The sequence below is a fragment of the Megalops cyprinoides genome, chromosome 4, assembly GCF_013368585.1.
Source record: "Megalops cyprinoides isolate fMegCyp1 chromosome 4, fMegCyp1.pri, whole genome shotgun sequence".
NCBI classification, from domain to species: Eukaryota; Metazoa; Chordata; class Actinopteri; order Elopiformes; family Megalopidae; genus Megalops; species Megalops cyprinoides.
This window is the reverse complement of record NC_050586.1, coordinates 15,249,110-15,270,867: the sequence shown is the minus strand read 5'-3', so window position 1 is coordinate 15,270,867 and position 21,758 is coordinate 15,249,110. Positions and strand designations below refer to the sequence as shown.

General features: G+C 40.6%; 1 protein-coding gene across 1 annotated transcript; it reads right to left on the bottom strand.

Moving 5' to 3' along the window:
• Positions 1-201: 201 nt before the first annotated feature.
• On the bottom strand, positions 202-15,184 carry tacr1a (tachykinin receptor 1a). Its single transcript, XM_036526750.1, has 6 exons — positions 15,087-15,184; positions 14,413-14,855; positions 8,372-8,566; positions 1,713-1,863; positions 969-1,165; positions 202-648 (listed from the first exon to the last, which is right to left on the bottom strand). The coding sequence occupies exons 1-6, from the start codon at positions 15,087-15,089 to the stop codon at positions 339-341; spliced, it is 1,299 nt and encodes a 432-aa protein (XP_036382643.1). The 5' UTR covers positions 15,090-15,184; the 3' UTR covers positions 202-338.
• Positions 15,185-21,758: the final 6,574 nt, after the last annotated feature.

Below are 21,758 nucleotides of genomic sequence, written 5' to 3'. Positions count from 1 at the left end.
ACAGGGTATGTGGCCACACCGTGCACAGTGGGCACTAGAGCACACAGTGAAGGCTCAGCTCAGAGCTGGAGAGTGACATACACACACGCACACACACCCTCAGAAAAGGTGGGATCAGCTGGTTTCAGGGATCATTTCGACACAAATGTAGGCCTATTGTGCACACTGAGGAGGCACAAACTTTGGCTCCAAGGCTCAGCAGTAAGCAGGACATGGATGACTGAAGAGGACCTCAGCGTTGGCAAGCAGAGCGCATGGGCTGTCAACATGTGCCGCCAGGCCGCGCTGGTCCTCAGGTGTTAGAAGATGTGCGGATCAGGCAGAGACATGGTGGCTCTTTAGGCCAGGTTGTTGCTGGAGTAGAAGCTTGAGGTCTCTGACACGGTCTTGGAGATGCTCCGAGAGGACGAGCCGTTGGAGGTCAGGTCCAGGGAATGACGGCGAGCCGTGGACGCCCCTCGGACCGCCGCCTCCTGCTCCTCCTCCCCGTGGTGCAGCACGGTGGACACGGTGGTCTCCATGCGGCTGGCCTTGTACACGCTGGTCTGGGTTTGCAGGTAGCGGGTGGACTTGAGCTCCAGGCCTTCGTACGAGCCGTCGGGGACACAGGGGCACCAGTGGAAGGCCTGCTTGAATCCTGCCCGAAATCTGTAGGGATGTTTCCAGGGAAGTTGAATGAAAATTTTTGAGTGAGGGAAACATGATAGGGTTACAGTCTTAAGTATTGGAATATATGTCTATGCTTGTATATATGCTTATATATACATATATATGCATATACATTGTATATATAAGAAGAGAGTGAGAAACAGAGACAGAGAGAGAAAGGGAGAGAAGGAGAGTGTGTAAGGCTTTTCCAAATTGCTCTATTACTGACCTATAATTTTTGTTGTTAGAGCAGCTGATAGCATTTCATGAAAAATTTATTTACAGGTAGCAGCATATGTTCAGGAGCACACGTGAGTTACCTGTCATTGAGACAACAGTAGATAACAGGGTTGTACATAGTGGAGCTCATGGCCAGCCACATGACGGCCAGATAGACCTGCTGGATGAAGGTCTCCTCGAAAAGGTGAGGGAAGAACTCGTGCAGCAGGAAATACACATGATAGGGCAGCCAGCAGGTAGCAAAGGTACACACAACCACAATCATCATCTTCACCACCTGAGACAGAGAGTGTACCAGAGAGAGAGAGAGAAAGAGAGAGAGCGAGTGAGCGTGAGAGAGAGAAGGCCAAGATGAGAGACATGAGAGATGAAAGAAGAGAGGAAAAAGAGTAGAGAATGACTGCAGCTTCATGGTAAGGAGAAAAAAGCCTATGGCAATTAAAGGACGTGTCTGATCCTTACTCCCTTCAAATTTACATTAATTCATTTGGCAGATGCTTTTATCTAGAGGGACTCGCAAAGTGAAGTGCAAAAGTGCATATAATGAGGACAACAAATAGTGCATACACTGGATGTTATACCACATTTGAATAAGCATGTCAGTGCATCACACAATGCCATATAACCATGACACACTGCAAATTCTTGTGATACAATAATAAAAAAGCCAATAATACAACTAAAGTGCCAATGTATATGTCAACCCTATAATGCCCCTACAGTGATAAACAAAAAATAAAAATACAAGTGTCCTGACAGTCTGTCCATTCGTCTGTCTGTCTGTGGCATTCTCCTGAATGTCAGCGTGTGAGGGCAGGGTGTACCTTGCGTTTGGCAGTAAGCTGCTCCCGGTAGCGGTCGGAAGAGTCTCCTGGTATCTCGCTCGCCCATAGGGTGAGGCCAACCACAAGGTACGCACAGCCCATCACCAGCAGAGGGAGGAAGTAGATGAGTATGGCCACACAAACGTGGTACCTGGACCGGGAGAGCAAGAGGGTGAGCAAAGAGGAGGACAAAAGAGCAACAAAAAGGTATACACACAGACAGTGCGAAAATGTGCATAGCCTGTCAGCTTCAGTTACAGCCCCGCTTGGTTATGGAAGCAGGATTTCTCACTGGTGCTCAAATTTACATTACCTTCTTTCCACCCAAGGAACAAAGCAATTAATTAAAACAAATAAATTAAGATTTACTGTGGATCAGTGTCTCTGTGATAAAGGGAGAGACAGCTCACTGCATGCCTCATAAGAACTCTCTGCATCGAAGTAATCCATCTTTCACACTGCACAGGCTCAGCTGTGCCCTTCGCCCTACATGAGTGGTAATTAACTATAATTATGATAATAAGGCTGAAATCCCAGGTGAGCCCATCCTACAGATCTCATGGCGGGTTAGGGAAACCAACAGGAGCACAGAACCTTTCTTGTACCACCTAAATTGCATTTCCTCAATAGACTAAAATGCTAGCCAACTGTGACATCAGGATTTCCCCTATTTCCTTGCTAGGGGGTACAGTAAGGGAATCAGTTTATTTGTTTTTTGGCTATTTGCCATGGTTTAGTGTTTTGCACCATTCAAAAACAACAAGGTATCCTGAAAATGTTTTAATTATGGGAGAAACGAGAGATTTGGAAAAAAGAAAGAAGAGGACTTGGGCCAGGAATAGGTTCTAAGTACTCAAAAATTCAGAGGGCGATGTAAATTTTGGCTTACTCGTAACAGTAAAAGACACTTGCCTTTCAAGATTCAGAATTAAAAGTACTCCTAACTCAACAGGTATTTATGAGTCCTATCAAGTTGTCCTAACCTGGTGACAGGTGGCTACATGCATTTTTTGGCAGAGCAAATACGTTTTGCATGCATTTGTCAAGTGTTAAAAAGTTAAAAACTTATAAAAAGATATCAGTCAGATAGGGATGCTATTACTATTACCACTTATTGCTTTAATAAAAGTAATTTAAGTTTTGTTTCTTGGTGACAGGTAAAGAATTTTTCCCCTTCCATTCCTATGACCAAGTGCAGGTACAGCAGTTAACGTAAATGTCAAACAATTGCATGCAATTGCAATTGTTGCATTTCAGCATTTTTAGCAATATATGGCAGTGTATGAAACCCATGAATGAGTTAAGCTTTATATGTTTCACATATAAATTATGTCTGTAGGGTTTATAAGAGGGGAACTGGGCAGTTGGAAACAGGTTTCCACGAATAAATTTGGCAACAGCTCTGAAAAATCCAGTCACATAATAACAGCTTGTGCAATTCTGCACAATATCTGCAAGCTGCAGACATACGTTGGCACATGTGGCATTTCTAGCCTATTATCCTCGGGGGGAATTTGGAATTATGGTGATATTAACCATAATGAAAACATTAAACAATACACAAGAACAGTTTTAAATAATTATACTTGTTGCTTTCAAGGTGATTAAAAATGGAAACCATCCATGCTAATTTGCTGGCATTTATTCACATTTATGAGATATTTGATATTTGATGTTCAGAAATTGCAGTGCTATGACAACACTAACTCACTGCTTCCAACGATTCCGTTTATTGTGCATTTTCTCAACATATGGGGCGACCTGTGAAAAATGTAATCACTGCCATTTGTGGCACCTCACATTTCATTAAAAAAGTCAGCTGAGAACTACTTGTAGCAAATAGTCTTACTGCCGAGAGTAGGAGAAGGAAACTTCATAAATAACTTTCAATGCTTACTCTGTGGTAGGACTTTTTTACTGCTGAAAGTGCTCGTGGCAGCACTTTAAGAAAGAATAATTCTGAGAGGCTTGTAGAATACTATTATATAAATAATAAATAAATTCACTAGGAGTATTTATAGCCAAAAGAATATTAACCCAGAAATTAAAAATCCATTTCATTTAGATACTTCTTTAACCATGTTTGCATTGAGGGTTGCAGCCTTTGAAACCCATAAAAGGATGGAAATTACAGTAATCAAGACAGGAGCCCTAGTGCCTCTTCATTCACTGAAGAAAAATAAATTACCACAGCACACAAAAGAGAGGCCATGCCACAATTATTGTTGTATGAACATTCTAGGAAAGCAGCAAAACTTACGTAAGCTTACAAAAAGACTTACACTTGTGGTTAGAATACCAAGTTTCCAACGCATACGCTCTTAAAATGGAATACAGTCACACATTTTGAAAGAAAAAAAAAAAACAAAAGATTTGAAATGGTTGAAAATACTGTCTCCATAATCACTGCATCCATAATCACCGTGAGGAGGGTCAGAATAAAAAAAATAAATAAATACTGGCCACTGAAAGCAGACTGTGTCACTTGGAATCTGGAAAAATCAGGCGCGGATTTTCAGAAAGGATTGGACGATGTTTAGATGCACACCTTTCTCTGTTTACAGCTGCTGTTTGTCATTTTGATTTGCCAGGGGCTGACTGTGTGCTGGTTATCACCGGGGTTAAATTACCAGGGAATGCAAACATGCACACAATACCACAGAAAATCAGTGGGAGATATCAAATTTTAAAGATAAGTCCTTCAAAAGAACTGCCAGTACCTCCAGCTGAGCCTGACGTCGATTTTATGGCAATTTGCAAAAAATCAGTCCAGCGAGCAAACTCACTCAGAATGCAAAGTGAGCGGCTATGCTGAGCAGCTCTCTCTCCTCTGCGAGCAGGAGGAGACAATAGGCTCTGTTCATGCATGTCACTGAGAGACATGTTCGCATTGATTAAGAAGTAGGGGTGTGAGATGCAACATTTTGTCTCCAATCCAACAGGAGAAGACAATCAATAAAGAGTCCAGTGCCTATGATTTGGAGAAGGAGTAATGGAAGAGGACTGAAAGTTTGCTGTCTCACATGGGTTTACCCTCTTTTTTTCATCTTGTCCTCTATCTCTGACCTTCCCTCTTGTCTAGGAGGTCTTTCACTGCCCTGTCTCATAAGCTTCCTACTCTTTTTTTTTTTATTTAACAAGAACAACAACTACAAAAAACAAAGAGCAAAGGGAAGCAACGAAAAAAAAGGAAAAGGAAAAATAAATAAAAAACAAACAAAAAAAAACAAAACCCATAATAACATTTAATAAATACATAAATAAAATGAATACATCATTCTTTCTATATATGTATTTATGTGTAAAGGTTGAGGAACAAAGCATAACAAGACTGACAAGACGTGATGGGGCAGGACAGGCAAGACCAGACAAGCCGGGCTGGTGGGACAAACTGCACACTGTGTTTTCATGTAGGTTTGTTGGAACGGAAATAAAAGAGAAAAATATATAAGAAAGAAAAAATAAGAAAGAAAAGGAAAGAAAGAAAGGAAAAATATATACAAATAAATAAAAATTAAAAAGAATAGTAATGTTAAGGGTCATTTGTGGAGAGAGGATTCAGCGTTGACGGTATTGTAGAAAAGGGGACCAGTTATCTTCATAGGATTTAATGTTGTTTTTCAAAGATGCGGTAAGTTTTTCTAGATTTGAATGGTCTATTAGTAGATTGAGCCAGTGAGCTATGGATATCTTGGTTCTGTCTTTCCAGTTCAGTAATATGGTCTTTTTGCCGATGGTTAGTGATATTAATATGAATGATTTGAGATGTATGATTCGGTGTATGTAGTGTAGAGACATCGCCAAGTAAAGCTATGATGGGGCATAAGGGGATGCTGAGGCTAAGGATCTCATATAGCCTGCTCAAGACCTCCGACCAAAAGTTTTGGACGTGTGGGCAGAGCCAGAGGGCATGGAAGTAATCATCTATTGAGGTTGAACAATATGAACATGTATTACTTTGGCTAAAGCCCATGCGGTAAAGTTTGTGGGTAGTAATGTATGTTCTATGGAGGACTTTATACTGTATAAGCTGGGTTTTGGAATTACATGTCATAGAGAATGAGTTATTGCATATGCTTTGCCAATTAATATCTGTTGGTAGGTTGTTTATGTCTGTGGTCCACTTGTCTATAGGGATTGATATAGTGCTGTCTTCAGATGCTAGGAGTTTGTATATTTGGGATAACATTTTTTTAGGTTTGAGTGATTGTAACTTTAAATAGAGGGGAGGGCTGTGATTATTAAAATTCCTAGTGTTGATGTTTTTTTATGACTTCTTTTAACTGGATATACTGGAAGTAGCAGTGGTCCGGTATGTTATATTTTTTTTGGATGTGGTCGAAGGTCATGAGCAAGCCATCATAGAGTAACTGTCCCAGGCTGGTTACTCCTCTCTCATTCCAGGTTGAGAAGAAAAAGGATTTGTCATTGATTAAAAACATGGGGTTATGCCATAATGGAGTATGGATAGATGCTGAAAGGCTGTAATGGAGAATTTCATTTGACTTCCACCAAGCAGTTAGGGTGGTGCTGATAGTGTTGTTTTTGTAACAAGTGTGAGTTTTTATGGATTTATCTATAAATGGGAGATTTTTGATGTTCAATTCTTGAGCTAAAGTGTTTTCGATATCTAGCCAAGGTGGATTGGTGTTGTTTGTCCAGTGGCGGATATACTGTAATTGGTGTGAGAGGAAATATTAAAAGAAATTTGGGGCCCCGAGTCCTCCGTATTGTTTGAGCTTTTGGAGGGTGGATAGTTTAATTCGTGGTTTTTGGTCTTTCCAGTAAAATCTAGTGACTGCAGTATTGAGAGAGGAGAACCAGCCCAGGGGAGGGGTGGCAGGGGTCATGGCAAAGAGGTAGTTTATTTTTGGGAGGATGTTCATTTTAACGGTTGAAATTCGGCCAATTAGAGATAGTGGTAATTTATTCCATGTTTCCAGATTGTCTTTTATTTCTTGTAGTAGGGGGGTATAGTTAAGTGCTACATGCTTCCTACTCTGCACATACATGACTGCTTCCAGTCTGAGACAGACCCACTGTCTGCCAAGTGAATTTAGCACTTAAGGTAACGTGACCTCCCAGTCGCTTCCACAGCCCTGCCTTCTTGGCACAGTTGTTCAGAAGCTCGTGTGAGGGTCAGTTAACTGGGGGAAGGTGTCAACGGACAGAGAGATGCACTGCCTGTAGTGTTCATCTAGATGCGTGACTGGCATAGACACATGCTTTATTTGTGCTGTACGCATATGTGTGTGTGTGTGTGTGTGTGTGCGTGCATGTCAGTGTCGGGAATCAGAGCTTTCATAACAGTACAAGAGCTATTAATACTATGCCATGTGCCCCACTCTTTAATCCCAACTGGAAGACAAGCACACAAGCATTGGCTTGAGGGCAAGCACCCAAGAGCCCCAGCTCACAGCACATGGATCAGAATGAGGGTCAGCTGTAATCAGACATGTCGATTACGGCAGCGACTCTCCAGACAGAATTACATCCATGCTGTTTGGTTCAATTGCTAAAACATGGAAGGGATTACAGCTTCGTTAAAAAGTAAAAAAGCGCCACAGTGATCATAATGTGAGAATTGTAACTGTCATTTTCTGCTGTTCATAACAAATGATCCTCCCACGGAACTCAGCTTTTTTGGGAGGAAATTTCCACAAGCATAGTTTACACTGCAGACTCAGGATTGCATGATTGAGTGGTCTTTGGTTAACAGATGCCCGGTAATCAGATATGGAGCGGGACAGAGATGAGGGATCATTACTCAGTCTGAAAGAGAGGCCTCCCCACACCTCAAATCGATCTCTCGTTTTTCTCAAAGTCAGAGAAGTTTTACCCCAGGCAAAACAGCTCCAAGAAAAACACCCTGAAATGAATTTCAGAGAATACCCTGTCTGCTGAATTCGATTTAATCTATCAGAGGACTTCTACTCTGGTCACTGTCTTGACTTCTCTTTACAGGACAATCTGCACCACATCATTGCAAAAAATTTGTACGGAACATTCGGCGCTTGAATATCGCTGGCTTAGATGAAGGCTTTCGCCACTCGACACAAATCCCAAATATAATGACTGCGTGACGCTTCGAATCTATTTGCGTTTACGCATTTGTGAGAGTCATGCTGATGAAATGCAGACTGCCCTCCCGGTCAGGCTCTCGGGGTTGATGGGAAGTGGCTCAGCTGCTCGGGAAATAACTTCCCTGCACCAACACCTGACGCTTATCAGGTCACAGCCACCGAGCGCAACATGAGAGAGACGGAAAAGCTGTTTGTGGTAAAGCTTTGACAGACTTAGGAAAAATTGATAATGGGAATAAATAAGGCTTTGTCCAAACATGATTTCTGGATGGAATTTTAAGCAAATTTTTGATGTTTTTTCAATGAAATGCAGGGTAAAAATTCAAATCAGTCATGAATTATTTCTTTGATAGATATTCATAATGCAGTATTTGATAGATTCATAATGTAGTCAATATTCAGTTTTAAAGAGCATATTTACAGGGAATGTATCTTTGTTATACTGTATGTGTCACCACTGTGCTGACATTAAGAATATTGCTACTACTACTATGACTACTCCTGCTAATGCTAATGTTAGTAACAAAGATAGAGAATAGTGAGGACTGTGGACAGCGGACCCCCAGACAAACTCACATCTTCTTGAAGTTCCACACAGTGTACTCAGGCCAGTCGATGTAGCAGACGACGCGGCCGGGCAGCTGGGCGACGCTGGAGTAGTAGTACTGCGGAAAGGCCAGGCACATCGCCAGGACCCAGATCACCCCTACGATCACCTTGGTCTCAGTGGACGACATACGCTGCTGCAGAGGGTGGATGATGGCCACATACCTGGGAGAGGAGCACATGGTGTGTGTTGAGGTGCACGCCGTATCCGCAGTGAGACCCCTGAGGGGATACTCTGTCCAGGCTGATTCACTCAGTTCTCCCTCACGCAACTGCGCGTGTGCGCACACACACACACACACACACTCACATATGTACATGTTCACACAACCAAAGACACACGTAAAGGTCAACACCTGCACAGGAACACGGACACATGCGTACAAACTCTCAGACACGCACACACCCATTCATATAAACAAAAAACTGCAGCACACCCACCCAGCGTCGGTGGCGGCTGTTTACAGTCACCACCGGTCAGTTTACAGTGACAGCCTCCTCATGCTGACTCTACGGTCTGGGATCAGGCAGTGGGTATGTTTAAATTTTCTTGTCAGGTTCATTTCATGCTGCTGTAGACAGCTGCCCTTGTAAGGCAGCAGTTCTCCTTTAGCTGGTTTATTGTCAGACAGGGAGAGAGAGCATGCTGAATTCTTCTTTAATGGTCCAGACTATAAATTATGCAAAAGAATCCGACAGCATGCAGTTTGTTCTAGCTATTCACATCTTTATTTTTTTTTCCTACACATTATTTGAACTTGAATTTGTGTCTGAATACGTAAATTTCACCCCTGTTGCACATATATGAATGACCTGGGTCTGGTTAAGTCTCCCCTGCAGGAATGATGGTGTGTTAGAGAATATGACTCCATCTCAAATGCTGAGATTCAATATCACATTTTGATCCATTTGGTAATTACTCATTACAATCCAGCACTTGATTACAGCTTTTCCCATTAGCTCAAATGAGAAGCATTTGATTTAACCAGACGATCTAAAGACCAGTGCTCTTAAGCACAACGGCCTGTCACTTCCAGGCTTAGATAGGATCTCTAAGCCTCTTAATGCAGCAGAAGAACATAGAAAAAAAATGACTTCAGCAACAGGTAGGATTTGCAGCAAAGCTCCATCAGTGTGTCAAACAGCAGGCGCACATAACCATGGTCAGATGAACACAAACAACCACAGACAAAAACATGCACAAACACACCCAGCCAGCCACCCACCTGCATGCACGCACGCACACACACAAACACACACGCACACACACAGACACACACAGACAAATATAGCATTTTACACTCTTTATCTTTTTTTCTACTCTTTCTCTTACTCCCTTTCTCCTACCTTTCCTTGCTTCTTTACTTCCTCTCTTGTGATGGAGTGTATAGTATCTGTAGGGGTATTTAGATTGGTTTCACATATATATGTCTGACAGGGTATATAACAGTCTAGTGGAGTGCATAATGTGAGACGTGATGCTGTATAGAACAGTGTGGTGGTGAGTATATAGTAAGTGTAGAGGTTGTAGAATGGTATGATGGAATGTATTGTGTGTATGTGTGTGTGGTGTTAAAGAATGTTGTGGTGGGGCGCACAGTATATGTGAGCAGATACAGATTTGGTTGGTAGAGTGTACAGTATGCGCGTGGGGACATAGAACAGTGTGGTAGAGTGTATTGTGTGTGTGAAAGAAAGAAAGTGGTGGCGAATGTGAGGGAGAGACTATGAAAAGCTGTGTTGTAGTGTTTTAATGCATATCAATGGGGACAGTACACAGTCCTCTACATGGCATTTATAGACAATCCCAGCTTCTCAGACACAAATTACCAGCATAGCACAGCCACAGTGTGAGACAAAACTACTGAAATGAATGGGTACAATTGGAGGTGCTCTACTGAATAATTGCTGTCTCCTTGATTTACATTTTGTATTCAAGGCTTTTTAAAGGTTTTATATTTTCTGTTGTAACTCAGTGTCTCTTCATGTGGCATTTTGCATTTTTTGTGATGACAAAATGACAAATTGACCTTTAATTTTGTGAGGAAATGGCTCCACTATTGGGGATTATTTGTGCTTCTCTCCTCAAACACCCATTCCTTCAACACCTCTATGTCAGTCTCCTGATGTATAATGACCCAACCCAGCCCCTACACCCCTCTCCCCTTTTTAAAATCCAACACACAGAGTACAAATCCCTCAGGTTTGCCTCTGGTTAGGTGTCCTGTGTGTGTGTGCGTGCGTGCGTGCGTGCGTGCGTGTGTGCGTGCGTGTGTGTGTGTGTGCCTGCGCCCCCGTGCGTGTGTGCAAGCACAATCATGAAAAGTGTACCCTAAGCAAAACAAAAGAAATAAAACCGACTCTGAGGAGTGAATGAATGGTAGCCCATCATCTAGCCAACATTTTTTTTTCATCCTCCTTTCCTTTGTTAGATTTGTGCTTGGTCAGAGGGTACGCGAAGCTGCTGAGTATGCGATACTCTCTGACCGTTCAGGAGTGACAAGAGGCACGGATAAGGAGCAGCAGAGGAAGGGTGGGAGGGTGACTCGTTGGAAAAAAGGGAGGGCGACCTGCCGCAGGGCTGGCCCCACGCAATCTATACGAAGCACATCCTCACGAGGAGCACAGACAGGGTTAGATGACAGAAGCGACAATGAAAAAGGAAAAGCACTACATGATAAGAGGGAGAGAACCTGGGTGACCGAGTCAGGCAAGTGTGATGAGAGAGACTGTCGAGCCAAAATGGGACGAGAGGGGAGAGGAGGAGTGCAGTGAGGAGAGGACAAGGCTCGTTCTGCGCAGATATTAAATATACCCTGCAATGCAGCGCTGCATGACAGACTTCCCCAGTACACCCCCAATGCACACAAAAGTGATGACTGACTTGTCACATGCCTTGCGTGAAAGTAAACGCTTGAGCGTTTGCATGCTAAGGTACTGGCTCGAAAGGACAGGGAAGTGTCTGGCAGACAGTGGCCATCGGAGCAAACAGAGACTTTAGGTAATCTTTAGCCAGCAGTCTGGATTTCCATAAACAGCAATTGTTTCATTCCAAATTATGCAATAAATCACATTTTGATGATAAAAATGGTGTGATAAATAAAAGCTTAATATAACTGAGACTGCAAACAAACACCTATCACATTAAGGAGAACTGACCCTTTGATAATTAAACAAACAAAAGATTCTCATTATAGATAAGCATCAAAATCTGTCACCTAAAAAATCCACCATGAAAAAGTAGTTGAAAAGAGGGCTGATGTAAAAAATTAAATGTGTAAAATTAAATTTAAATATATTTTCTTGCATCTTCAACAAAAAAAAAAAATAAAATTAGTTACTAACTATGACATTACTATTACTAGTAGTACTAGTATTATTGCTGTGGGCCTTTGCTGCATGAGTTGTCTCACATAGAGGGGTGGTCACCTACACATAGTGAGTACTCCAACTTTCAAAGTAATTAATAAAAGCTCTTAGCCCTCAAGTATGCATCATTTGCAAACAACTTTCAACAATTACAGCTTGTAGCATCGCTCTGCCAGAATCCAGAGGTGAACAGAGCCATGTCTTATCGGGTACTTTGGCCAATGGTCTGTTGGTATTGAGCCTGCTCTTTTGATCACCGCTGAGAGGTTATGAATTTTAAAATACTGCAAAGGTCATGTTGATCCTTCTGCACAGACAATGGGGAATAAACTGATGGATTACAGACAGTTACCATGTTTACCAAAGCACTGTTCTAGTCCAGTATTTTTTTAAGAAGTAAAGGGATTCTCAACATCTAAAATAATCATAATATTTTAATGTTTAATGTGTTTTGTATAATCATTAATGGTGACAGTGGATACTATATATAAACAAACACATTTACCAAAAAGCAAATGGAAGAGTTTATTTAGTAATGTAATTAAATGATTTGTGCTTGTGGGAGGAAATGTGGGTATGAATACATTTTCTTCATTTACATTCTCTTCTAAAGTATAGTCTACAATTTGTAACTGTGGGGAAACAATTACATGGTCACCTGCTTTCAATTTATTTGTATTTTAATTTACTGTGAAAGGTAACACGGTTTGCAGTTAATCAGTCAAGTTACAGATTAGGATATTGTGATGTGGCCGTAGATTAAATTGTGTCTTTAATAGAGTGTATTTCCCGAAGGTCATTTACAATACACAATGACCATGTGTTTTACCATCTTCCAGCAGTGTCAGATTGATTATATTAGCGTCAGATTCATTACATTTATTATGTTTGCTTATCGATTGATTGATATCTCACAACTGCTTGCAACTGCCTTTCACACAGACCTTTGTGAGTGTGAGTGTGTGTGTGTGTGTGTGTGTGTGTGCATTTTTTCCCTTCTGAAAACACTGAAAGTGCAGCTTTCGTTTATATCTTCAAACATTTTTTTAACACAGAGTACATACAACACACACATACACATGTGCATGTGCAGGTACGCCCGCGCACGCACGCACGCGCGCGCAAACACACACCAAAGCGGACTTCATTTTATGTAACATTACTCATAAGAAATTAAAGTTTCAGAATGATAAATGTTATGTTTCCAGCGACCAAACATTATTGCGAAAGCTTCGGCTGGAACCTACTCCTCACATCCGAGCGCCTGCAGCTCTTCGCGCTAGGAATGTTTCTGACAAGATTGAGCGAATCAACAGATTATAGTTCAGTTTCGCCAATATTCCATGCGTATCAGACCAACACTTCCTTGATACTTTAATCCTTCGTATTTACAATTCGTCTCACACTCCTAATTACAATAAAATATGTATTCTTGCATTTGCCTACAGTACACTTTACAGGTGCAGAGAAGGTGATTAAGGGAAATTGCATATATGGTTAGTATTGGAAACATGTAAACAGATCCTCCAAGAAATAATGCCAGCATTAAAATGCTTGGCTAATACAAAATCACATTTACTAGTGAACTGTTTTAGTACTTTTGGCAAGTATTTTGTTTTTACACTTAGAATTGTCTGCAGCGGGATTCAACTGTTACTTATCATAAAGGAATGCTGCGAGGAGATGCTCCACAAAAATCTCTGTAAGACGTTACAGTACACGAAACGTTTGATTTAAAGAGATCATTTCAGGATTAAACGATATCAAGATATACTCTACATACCCTATATATACCCTACATGTCAGACACAGCTAGCACAAGAACGTTAATTATTGAAGAACAAAAGCAGGGGCACCAACTGACAATTACTCTGTTTAACTTACACTTGTGGAGACATTTTTGAGTTATCTGTAGACTATACATAAAGGTTTCCAACAAAATAACAGCGTTCCTCCAATAAAGACAACATGCCGAAACGCTTGACTATTCTACCGTCTTAGTAGAGCGAATCTTCCATGAATGCATTATTTCATAATTACTGAAATATTTATCTACGCACCTGTTTAACTCATGGACTTGCATATCAAAGACATACATGAACACAGATTAATATACAGCGGAATTAATAAAACAACACATTAATACTCTTAGTAATAATTTGGTCTGTTACTCCACATAATTTTTATTATTATTGATTGATTTTTATTATTGATTTTCAACAAATCAACACGTAATGAATTACTTACACTCAGGTCTTTGGCTAACAGTTTACGCTGTATGGCTTAATATGTCTGCATTTCTCCATTTAGACCAATGGATGGAGGGACAGATAGGTGGATATTTGGATGTCATGATATTTTTTCTTCAGTTGCTCCAGGGAAAAATCCAGATTCATGCAAATGAGTGGAACGATGCAAAGTTGTGAGTTTAAAAGAGCCTTCACATGCGCTAGGTCCGAAAATAATGAAATAAGTCGGTTAAGACTTCAAAACTAAGGACAGAAAGAAAAAGCACCAACATATGGCAAAAACCAAAAAATGGCAACGGCAAAATGTCAGACAGATGAACTTGGGAAAACCACATAGAAAGAAGAAAATTCTCATAAACAGAAACAGACACAAACATGCCAGTATCTGCTCACCTGTCCAGTGCTATGGCTGTCATGGAGTAGATGCTGGCAAAGACTGCGGCGATGGGAAAGAAGTTGTGGAAGCGACAGTACACCAGACCAAAGTACCATTCGTTGTGAACGGCATAGGTGAAGTTGATAACAGTGTTGAAGGCTGACATAGACGCCTCTGCGAACGCTAAATTTACCAAAAAATAGTTGGTCACAGTTCTCATGCGTTTGTGCGCTAAAATGATCCAGATTACCACGACATTACCTACTACGGAAACGATTACAATGGTGCTGTAGGCGATAGCCCACAGCACTATCCTCCATACTGGTTGCACGAACTGGTTCCAATATACATCCGTACCGTTGGGCTCTGTGGCGTTGGTCCAGTTGCTTGGATAGTCCGTCGTCGTGAATATGGGGTCCATTTTTGTGACTGTGAAGAGCTGGTTCGGACAACACCTTTCCTTTTAAATGTATTTAATATAAAATCACTTATTCCCGCATTGCAACAAATGTTTAGCTAATTAATAGTGAGCGGTGGTCTACAACATATTTTGTCAACAACTTTCATATGAAAACACAAAAAACAGTCTCGCTGCTCTTCAAGTTTTAGATGCAAACGTGTAAAACCACAAATTTGTCTTAATTTAAAGATAAAGTGGATGTAAAAACATAAGACAATAACGCTTTACTACCATCCGAAACCTGGGCAGCGCTCCTTCACGCGTGGCTCCAGTGGTGTCCTTTTTCCTTTTTCTGCCTCTGTCGTACAGAGAGAGAGACGGGGAGCCCTGCTCATTTCCCCATCTGATTCCGCTTTCGTCCGCGGCTTCCACGCACCTTCATTGCGCGCCAGTCCAAGTGCCAAGCTTCTATGGCGCTTGCCAACTGGCTACACCAAGGTCGCATGCGCTAAAAGACGAAATACCTCAGGTTTCAGTTCACCCACGCGTCAGTGTAGATGAGCCGGTGCCGTTTCTTTGCTTTTGATAAAGACACCAATGGTATTCAGTGAAGGTATTACATTACTATTGCGCCCTACATGCACCTTTACATTTTGCAGGAGTCATATAATCAAAAACTTTTGAGGGCTTAAAAAGTTGCCTGTAATGTGTGGGAACTGGTTACAAAGCAGTAGATGCAGACGCCGGGCAAGGCGCCTTTATTTAGAACTAGCCGTGCAACGAGCAGTCCACGGATTTTTAACTGTGACCATTTGCAAAACACTGCGCCTCAGCTCTCTCTCTCTCTCTCTCTCTCTCCCAAACCTTTCGTCACCCTATTCTTGGCCAGCTTATTATATATATAGACTTGCTGTGATTGATGGAAGAGTTTAAGAGGGAGGAAATTTATTCGTTTACATGTTGGCACAGACAGTACACAACCCGTACTCTCCTCACGCACGGTAGACTCTCACAGGTTAACGCGAAAAGAAAATCCCTGCCCTTTAACTCAGACACATGTAGCAAATTTAACTGAAGTCTGGAGACACAGAGGGCGTGGATAAAACCAGCATATTTCAGGATAAACTAAATTCAAGGTAAGACAAAAATGTTACTCTTAATTTAATCCGTTGATCGATTTAGCAGTCCAAAGTGGAATGGAATTGCTGGCAGGCGAAGTCTGATGGTTCCAACAGATTGGTGGATTTATTTTTCAAACAAAATACATTAATAATTATGCTCAATAGAGTTTCAAATTAAAGTTAACTCTAGTTCAGTTAACTAGTGCTTAACTGCTAGTCTAGGTCCGCGTGTAAAAAATTATAATGTCAGAATACGAAAATAATACTAATAAAAAATAATAAGATCAGTCCCATAAATAAATCAATAAAGCAGGATTAAGGAGAATTTCATGCGTGAGCAAGGTCCTTTCGTTGCAATCACACACTGTCAATCTGTAGAAGAGAGAGCTACTACCAGTACCACACACATCTTTTCCTGTCTCGAGGTATTATGAATAGTTTTGTGTTATTTTGTGGAAGTATGTGTCTGGACATCCTTGTGTTTTTCTCATTTTGTAATGAAATCCACTCTGTCCTGAACCCAGATAGCATATAATGTGTTCACAGACTGTCCTCTCATGACAACCCTGTCTGCAGACAGTTGCAGACCTGTTTCTATCATTTCACTCAATGGATTTATACTTCCTGATGCTATGTCTTCATTTATGGTTCCTCTCAGTGGACAGATAATCTGCCACAATGTCATATCTTTGGTGCCATGTCACATCTTGCTGTTATGCTTTTGTGTGTAAGTTGCAAAACACATGATGTAATTCAATGTTTTTTGTGACTCTAATTGACTATGTTCAAATGGTTGTGTCCGTAAGGTTGTTTGGTTTTGGTGCGGATTAATTCTCTCAGCTTCATGATCAGTGGGCATTGAGAACGTTTTTCTGGGCTTAATTCTTGGCATTACCCATTTCTTGGGTTTTGTGGTAAGAGGAGCTGGGTCGTTCTTTTTCAGTTGAACCAGGATTTAATTAACCACTTTTGGATTGTCATTAGAAGTGAATATTGGCCTGTATGCAAAGTTTGGTGTTTCCATTTGTATTTGGGGGATGTTTTTGTAGTGTTTCTATTGGGAGTATTTTTGGAAAATAAAGCTCTTTAAGTAGCCTTGTTGCTGTTCTTAGTTCTTCATTATTCATTTCCTGTCAAGCTGAATCTCTGTTAATTTTTGTCCTAGATGTGTGTACTGTGTGCGTTGTTTCACTAATTAGTGTTAATATGAATTTATTTCCTGAGATCTTGATCTTTTTCAAATTTAATACCCACTTATGACAGTGTTTCTCCGGGAGGAACAGCTTCTGCTGCAGCCCTTGATTCATGGACAATATCAAAACCGTATCATCTGCTTAAAACAGGTATTTCATTATTCACATCCAAGCTGCCCCTGCTCTTAAAGATAGGGGTCATGAGCCTTTGATTCCCGATGCAAAGGAATGAGCCTATGCTCTGAATGAGATAACATAGCTTTACCAGCACCGTCTGTAGTTTTTGGCTGTTGCTTTACAGAATTTAATATTCTTTCAGGTCTACTGACATTTACTAGGAAGGGGGGGGGGGGGGTGAGGCTACAGTTTCTTAAATAAAATATAAGTTTTGTAAGTTTCACTCACTCTCCAGTAGATTTTTGTCTCTGCATTACTCTCCCTCTTTCTTCCTTGGCTAATGAGTATGACAAGAAATGTTCTTTCACGCCATGGCTTTGCTACCTTTAATGCATTGAACAAATGTGAATTGAAAGGTGTGGTAGATACCACTTTAACTTTAAGAGTTTATTAACATCAGATGACATAAAACATACAATATACTCCTGTCTTAAGAAATATTGATGTAAGAATCCACTGCATATAGTGATAAAAAACACAGGGGCAGACTCATTCCAGTACTAATGCTGTTGAAAAACTCTTGTAAGAGTTTAAAGACTGCTTGTAAGAATCAAGCAATCTACTTACAACAACCAAATTGGGCTCACTTACAGCACAGCACTGAATGGTGCATGGTGGATAATTAATTTAAAAAGCCATTATGATTTGAATACAGTGTACGTGTTAACTCTTGGTAATTACTAAAACACACCGCAGGTTAAATATTTTCAATGTCTGGATGCCATTCAGCATGGCAAGAGTAAGAACGATGTATTCAATGTATGTAAAACATCTTCAGTCTTAAGACCAATGAATGAATGCAGCTGATAAATTCCACAGCTTACACTGTCTAAGATTCTGTGGTGAAATAAGGAGCAGTCACATCAGGAAAATGAATGCGAACAGGCAAGTCACCACAGCACCAGTTATCAGGGAGACACTCAAAAATAATTACTGTGACTCTAATTATCATTGTGGGTCTTAATTTAGCAAAGGGCATTGACTGCATTATGCACTGTAGCTCTAATGGCAGCAGTAGATTTCACTGTGACATTCAAGTAATTAATATGAGTTGTGTTATTTTTGCTTTCTCTTGTAGCAAACCAAAACCAAGGGGTACTCACTGGTTTAAACAGGGTACCTATAAAGCTGCCACTACCTTTCCTGTACACTGTCACACTAATCTCACTGGATCCTAAATAGGTCAGTCCTTTACCACAATAATGTGACTCCAGTGACTTCATGAATAACATGGCAACATTATTTTCATTTCTACCCCATCTCCCAAAGAAACCATACCCCACCGTACCCCAGACATCCTTTGTCCACCAATTGCTATTGTGACCCCCTTCATGTCAAAGTTCAGCAGGACTCTGGCCTAGTCACTTGGCCAGGCAAATCGGTGTCTTGGAATACCGAGCAAAAAACACCTCCAAACAACCAGAAGAGGCACATGAATGCTCAGCCATACTTGCGCCCATTGGATGTCTGGCTGGCTCTGCTCCAGTCTCCATCAGCATGTGATTAGCACAAGCTCAGTGTACGCAATGGCAGTCCTCTGTTGGAAAGAATGGGCGCCATAGGGACATAACTCTACTCCCAGAACCTCTATCCCATGCTACTGCTTCCTGCTCCTTAAATATAGTTCAGTGACAATGGAGCAGTCTTCCAGCCACAGGTGATCCATTAATCCATTGATCAATGTAGTAATTTGTGACATGTCCTGTATAAATTCACTCCACTGTAATAAAGGATTACATACAAATACTGAACACTTCAAATACATTTGTAAGGGAAGTAAGCAGAATGGAACTGAACAGGATTTAAGTATAGGTTTGTTAAAAACTGCTCACTGTCTCTCTCTAGTGGTGATTTGATACTACTTTCCAAGTAGTGCTTTACGGCTGACGTTTTAAATTCATTTACTTGTTGTAATTTTTTTTTTTTTTTTGTGGGGGGAATTTGTAATTTACCACTTTCTGAATGCTTTATCTCTATTTTCTCAGCGAATGGGCACATGCCTTGATCTTACTCAAGCAGAAGTTCACAAAAGGTATACTTCTACCTGAATTAAACCTTTTGATAAACAGATACTTGAAAAGTTGTAAATAGTTGTAAATAGTTGTAAGCATATTACTATGCGAAATGTATTTGTGGGTCTAGAGGAAGAGAAAATGAAGAGGCAGGAGGTACAGAGAGAAATGTCTGTTGATGTTTTAAGGACTTGCTGCAATTAGAAGGGGCCTAAAAGCTCTGGGCTACTGAGATTTTGAAACAGGGAGATAGAAGGGTAACTATTGCAGAAGTCAGCTGTCTAGGTACAGCCCGTGTTATTTTTACAGTTTACCTTGGACCTTGTTCTCAAAATCCTGTTGCATTATTGCCTTCCTCATACTCTCTAACTGGGAGATCAGATGAGATACTGCCATGTCTGAGACACAGCACGTCCATTCTTCCTGATATGTGAGATGTGCAGGAGATCCATAAGGAATAATGCATTGGATTACACGTGAGAGTACGACATCAGTTACATATACATAGCATTCTAGATCCTTCATGCAGGCGAATTCCAGCTACCTCAAGGATATACAGCAATCTGTAATTCTACAGCACAGTGTGTTTTCCACCTGGAGACATTAATGACATTGCCCTAGTTGCCCTAACAAAACATCAGCTTTACTAATAAGCACACCATAGTTACCTGTTATTTCTTAGTATATTGTGCAGGAAGATGCTGGAATTTTCAGAGAAGAAATTTCTCTGCCAAGAAGATGAAATAACACTTAGTGTTGACTTGCACTTTTGATATTGACAGTAACTGACTATTCATTATGCTCACCAAACAGTTTTTTTTTTTCTCCTGGAAGCAATTAGTTTGATGTGATCTGGAACCCATAGAAAAAGGACATTGCATTCTGTAGAGGCTGTCTGGTCAGGTTACCTGCTCAGAAATTTAATTTCAATTTTGCACAATTCATTCTATTCAGCAACCAAGAGAACTGAGAGACTCTCCCTGTGAAATGACAGCAGCATGCTACCTAGAGATACATTTATATCTGTAAAACAGCATTAAACTTTTTGTTCTAAAACATAATTCAGGGTATATATTTTAGCCATACAGACAGCAAAACATTATAACATAAAATGTAAAGCCATTTGCTAAATGGGTGGACAGCGATTCATGTTCCTGGCTAAGCAGATGCAATGTTACAGTGGGGGGACGGACAGGACTGTGCTGATGTAATGGTTAGTTTATAGAAGGAAAGAATCCACACTGGTATGATATACAGACATATTTTAAAACTAGATTGATTGTCATTATTCTACTGATTGTCCTAAAATCATTTTGTGAATTAGGTTGAAAAATCTTTTTCATCCTCGTATTTTCTATGCTTTTCATTTTCTAAATCTCTTTTTCCCCTAGCCTTCAATCACAATGTGTTCAATCCAAATTCTTGCCATGAATGTTACAGCAGTCAAAAATGATTTAATGTTTGCATAAGATCCAAGACACGTTTGAGTGACACTGTATTATGAATAATGATATAGTTAGTCAGTCTTTGTCTCTCTCCTTCTGTCTGAAACTTGTGTTTTTGTTTCTTTATTTTTGTCTGTTTGCCTTTATGTATGCTCTTTATGACTTGATAGTTGTTAAGCAGAGCTTTAAAAAATCTCTCTCTTTCCATCATACTTTCATTCTCCTCCTCATCCCTAAGTCACTTACTTCAGTATGATTCTGTGAATAAACTCATTGAAGAAATGGCTGAAGGAACATACGGAGAAACCATTTTTCTATGTCTGAAAGCAAATTTATTATGAAATACCTGAAATTCTGAGGTATCAAAATCCCTCATAATGAGAATAAGCTGATATCCAAATGCTGTTATGCTATGATTAAACTGCAAGTATGTCCGTTTGGCATAGAAAAGGTAACATGATCATGGGCACAACATTTTCTGAACAAGAAGAATACAGAGACAGTTATTTCCCAGGTAAAAATTGATTACACACAATGCTGAATATTTCAAACCATTGTCAAATCAAAGGAGATAAAATACCTTTGCTTGGGGCTGAGTCTTTTGAAATGTCTTATTTGTCCTCCATTTGCTACTAGTTGTGGTCACATCTGGTATGAGCATCAACATTACAAGAAGGTTTGTTTGTCTCTGGGGAATCGTCCTCTGCTCAGTCAGAGGTGCTGCACAGTAGTCTGCAAGCATACGTGCTGTGGGTCCCGACGACTCTCACGTCAATCTCAATCATCCCAGAGGTGCTCCGCTGGGTTCGTGCTGGGTGAATAAGTGCATCGCACTCATGTTTTTCTCTACCAGGAAATGCAACAACATATAGTGGTGCGTTGTCATGCAAAAGGTGTGCGTGTCAAGAAAGGTACAGTTTATAGGGCAAAGTGTTGAATCTATACTGTTACAAGCCATCAGTGATGTCTGTCCAGGATCTGTTTTACCTCCAAACCAGTCCGCTAGGTACCAAGT

What these genes read in the sequence shown, in the direction of transcription:
- tacr1a (XM_036526750.1), bottom strand. An exon ending in ACAGCCATAGCACTGGACAG is followed by an intron (nt 8,567 to 14,412) that starts GTGAGCAGATAC and finishes CTCCTCTCCCAG; the next exon opens with GTATGTGGCCATCATCCACC. An exon ending in GTGTGGAACTTCAAGAAGAT is followed by an intron (nt 1,864 to 8,371) that starts GTGAGTTTGTCT and finishes CTCCCGGTCCAG; the next exon opens with GTACCACGTTTGTGTGGCCA.